The sequence below is a fragment of the Euprymna scolopes genome, chromosome 41, assembly GCF_053919585.1.
Source record: "Euprymna scolopes isolate OS-2025 chromosome 41, ASM5391958v1, whole genome shotgun sequence".
Taxonomy (NCBI): domain Eukaryota; kingdom Metazoa; phylum Mollusca; class Cephalopoda; order Sepiida; family Sepiolidae; genus Euprymna; species Euprymna scolopes.
The window spans coordinates 74413085-74418084 of record NC_136522.1 but is presented as its reverse complement, the minus strand read 5'-3'; the positions used below and the strand labels follow the sequence as shown (position 1 = coordinate 74418084).

Genomic DNA, 5000 nt, shown 5'->3' with positions numbered 1-5000 from the left:
TATATATATATATATATATATATATATATATATATATATATATATATATTCAAGTACGTCTGATTAAACACGACTGAGTTTTTTTCCGATTTTGTTGGATAATTTTTCAATTCGCCGAGTGGTATTTTTTTTTTTTATTTCGATGGCATATTGTATATCATGGCGCCCAGTAGTTGTTTTTGGTCATATTCTTTTCAAAACCGCTCGGCGAATTCAAAAAGAAGTATTTAGTCGTGTTCAATCAGACGTGCTTGAATAATGACTTGCTGTAAAAATATACAAATATATATATATACATATATATATATATATATATATACTCATATATATATATATATATATATATATATATATATATATATATATATATATATATATATATAAATAGTCTTATGTATAGTATTCCGAATTTTACTGGGTTTATGTAATTGCAAATTCAGTAATCGTTCATATACCAATAATGTTTTAAGCCAAAATGAGATGACTAAAACTGTTAGCTACAAAATTATCATATTTCATAATTGAGCATTCATATATTGTTTTAACAAAAACCAAGACATCAAGGAATAAATTGATAGCAACAAATAGTGGATTTCATCGTTACAATTGTAATAAAACAATTGTAATCTGTTGCTATCAATCCAATCCTTGATGTCTTGACGTTTGTTAAAACAATATATATATATATATATATATATATATATGCATATGTTGCATAATTTTAGTACTAATTTTCCTATTATGAATATATATATATATATATATATATATATCATAAATACTTTGTACATATACGAATAATTGGCCAATTAATTAAGATGTTAGTTAAGAAAGTTTATCGGTTTTACTTGTCTTATTAGAAAAATACAAGATGTCAGCCCCTATTGATATACATATATGCGCATCTTATATTTTGTATAAGTATCGCTATAACTATTTAATAATAATAATAATAATAATAATAATAATAATAATAATAATAATAATAATCGTATATAGAAGCTCACAATTATTTTCTGTTGCATGAAAATTTACGATCTAATTATTAAGGGACAAGACGGATTAATGAATCGGACGTTTTTGCAAATTTCCACCCGTCATAAAATAAATACGCAGACCTTTATTATGTCATTTGCATGCATACATACACAAAAAAACTATTTTATTAGTTCCAAATATCTATCTCTATCTATTTATATATTTATTTATCCTATTACTTCTATTATATATCTATACCTATATATATAAAGACGATTCTTAAATAACGTTATCGTTTCTTCTGCTCTGCAGGGGGATCAGGACTATCAGGCATTACTGCTCCGGTCGCTCTCTCAGTTGGGTTACCTGGTATACAGAAAAGGATTTGATGCAGGCCCCACCTGGTGAGTAAGTTCGGCAGCGAGCAGACGGAAACAAAGGGAGGCAACCCCTTATAAAGCTTTCTACTAAAAACCGTCTTGTCATCGAATAAGATCCATAAGCTATACTGCACACTCGGCACAGATAACATATACATACCTACATACAACTTTAGTTTGAAACAAAAAAGAATTTAATAGACTTTTTTTGACTCTTTCGATTAAAAAAAAAAGATTTAAAAGAATTAAACAAAAACAAGCAAAAAGAAAAAACGAAAAAATCACAACAATATCATCTGTAACCCGGTTAAGGTGAACGAAAAACAAATATTTTAAAAAAGAAAGAAAATTAATTTTTGCTTCTCAAAAAAAAAAAAAGGTGTTAATGATATAATCATCATATATCATACAATATATATTTATTTACAAAACAAGAAAAATAAAAAATAAAAGAAAGACGAACACGAGGAGACGTTTTGAACATTTGAATTATAAAACTAGAAAGTTCACCGTTGCCATTTTTCTCTTTTTTTTCTATTTTTCCGTTTTTTTCTTTTAATTTGAATTTATTTGAAATTATTTTAATTTTCATTCGTAGACTCATTTCTTGGCGGATTTCAAAACTTCTGACACATTAACATTGTATGCTTCAGCCTGTTAAATTCTGAACTTGAATAGAGTTCTTGTCATAAAATATAACAAAAAATAATAAAACCAGATAAAGTGATATAAAAAACAAACGTTTTAAAACAGAACATATCACTCTTGGATGACTTTAAAGTAACACATTATCAAAATAAACAATTCCTTATTTTGAAGGATACCTATTTCAAGGACATACGCAAGAACAACGAGGAAAGCTTAAATACACAACCGACAATCGCAAATATTCGCAAAGAAACAATTGCGGCTTCTATTCGAACAATCAAGAAAGACTGAAACATATCATTGCACAAAAAAGATTTTGTTAATTTTTTAAACTAACAAAAAAGGCAAACAAAACGAGAAACAGTTGTTAGAACGAAATAAACAATATTTGTATTTAAACGGAAAAGGTAAACAGTTAACGATCAAACGTTTACAGTAAATATTAACAGTTAATCGTTAACACTCATACGTTAACAGTCAAACGGAAAAAGGTAACCTGTAAACGATCAAACGGTAACTATCAAGAACTAACAGTTAAACGTTAACGCTCAAACGTTAACAACTAAATGTTTATTATAATAAAAAAAAATTAACGGTCAAATGTTAATAGCCAAATGTTAACAGTCTGAAACGTTAACACTCAATAGTTAACAGCAGATATACGTTGACATTTAACAATCATCGCCGCTTTTTACAATATTCGCTTGAACTTTTAAGCCAATCAAACAAACGAGCCACAAACAGCTGACAGGAGAGAAACAAAACACCCTCTTTTTATTGCCCTCAACGTAAACATTCAAAATGGAGCTAGCTTACTTCCTCAAGGACAAATCCTTCGAGCTGATTGACCGTGCCAATGCCAAAATTCATGAACCAGACCAGCAGCGACGCCTGGTGCTGATTATCGTCTGCGTCGCCCTGTTGCTCGACAACATGTTATACATGGTCATTGTACCGATCATTCCAAACTATCTACGGAATATGAACATAGGGGGAAGCGACATTCCAATTACGACCACCAAAGCTCCGATACGTTACACTAGAGTCTGGCAAAACGCAACAGGGCCCAATACAACCGGGGCTTGGTACACGGTTATAGCCGACCCCTCAACCACCATATTACCGCCCCCACCACACGACTACGGAAACGAAGGGGGCGCCATCGGATTTCTCTTCGCCTCTAAAGCCATTCTCCAACTGATGGTCAACCCTTTTACGGGGGCCCTTATTGATCGGATCGGATATGATATGCCTATGATGATCGGGCTCATTATCATCTTTTTGTCGACGGCTGTGTTCGCCTTTGGGGAGAGCTACGGCGTGTTGTTCATGGCACGGAGTCTACAAGGCTTAGGTTCGGCTTTTGCCGACACTTCAGGCCTAGCTATGATTGCTGATCGTTATACAGAAGAGAAAGAGCGGAGTCGTGCATTAGGAATCGCACTAGCTTTCATCTCTTTCGGCTGTCTTGTGGCCCCACCTTTTGGTGGGATACTCTACGAATTGTGTGGCAAAATCGTTCCGTTCCTCTTCTTAGCTACTATTTCTCTGCTTGATGGCTTTCTTTTACTTCTTGTGATGAAACCTGTGCGAAGTCAACGATCCAAGATTCCCGAGGACCAAAGAGTCAAAGGGACCCCTATTTATAAACTACTCATGGATCCTTATATTGCTAACTGCGCTGGGGCCCTTGCTATGGCCAACGTTTCACTCGCCTTCTTAGAACCGACCATCTCCCTGTGGATGAAGGATACGATGAACGCCTCAGAATGGGAGATGGGCTTCATCTGGCTACCCGCTTTCTTGCCACATATTGCCGGCGTCTATATCACAGTCAAATACGCGGAGAGACACCCGAACAAACTGTGGATCCTTGCCGCCGCCGGCCTCGCAATGGAGGGAGCTTCTTGCTTCTTTATACCGTTTGCGACGAAATTCGCCGTTTTGATCCTGCCCATCGCTGGAATTTGTTTTGGGATCGCTTGTGTGGACACTGCACTCTTACCAACACTCGGTTACCTCGTGGATACCAGGCACGTTTCCGTTTACGGAAGCGTCTACGCCATTGCGGATATATCTTACTCGCTTGCTTATGCTATTGGCCCAATCGTGGCCGGAAGTATCGTTCATTCAATAGGCTTTCTGGCGCTGAACATTATTATTTGCATTAGCAACCTTCTCTACGCACCTGCTCTCTATTATCTCAGCAAGGCCTACCAATATACCCCATTCGAAAACGAAGAGATGAAAACCCCCGTTACTGAAAACAGGGGTTTATACAATGCTGATGCCCGACAAGATTACGGAGGCGGGGCCTCGACGGAGAAGGCCGGAGAGTATGATACTGGGATGAACCTAGAGATGAGCAAACCTCAAAGCCAATGGGGAGGACAGGATAACAGCTACCACAGTAGTGGTGGGAATTACAATACAGGAAGTTATAATACCGGAAGTTACAATACTGGAAATTATAATACCGGAAATTATAATAATGACGGTGGGAACCGCTACGGTGATGAGAATTACGGCCGTTGGGACCAGCCTTAATATAGGAAAATTAATAATTTATTAACCGAAGAAAAATTAAAAAAAAAAAAAACATAAAAATATTTTCCCCTTATTTACGCCAATGGAAATGCTATTTTTTTTTTTTTAATTTAACTAATGATTAACTTATCTATTCGAGATTGGTGAATCAGGAAGACACACGAAATTACGTGCATATATACACACATCTATATCTACACACATGTACATTCATATAAATATACACTCTTTGCCCGATGCAAACAGAGGTGCTCCTTTTTTTGCACGGCCTTAAGCCATGTGGGACTAAAATAGACGACAAAAAATTCTTTTCTCACGCCACTAAAAAGGGCGACGTGTTATGGGTAAAACGCATAACCTCTCTCTTACTCTCTCTCTCTCTTTCTCTCTTTCTCTCTCTCTCTCTCTCTTTCTCTATCTGTCAGGCGCATAACACACATATCTATA

At 35.4% G+C, this 5000-nt stretch overlaps 2 protein-coding genes across 5 annotated transcripts in view; both read left to right on the top strand.

Annotated features, from left to right (window-relative positions):
- The window catches only part of LOC145266633 (choline O-acetyltransferase-like), a 1018836-nt gene that overhangs the window by 299571 nt on the left and 714265 nt on the right, over positions 1-5000 (top strand). The window lies entirely within an intron of this gene.
- Positions 2808-4553, top strand: LOC145266696 (vesicular acetylcholine transporter-like). The gene has a single exon (XM_080122621.1). It carries the CDS (start codon positions 2808-2810, stop codon positions 4551-4553), a length of 1746 nt encoding a protein of 581 aa, XP_079978747.1.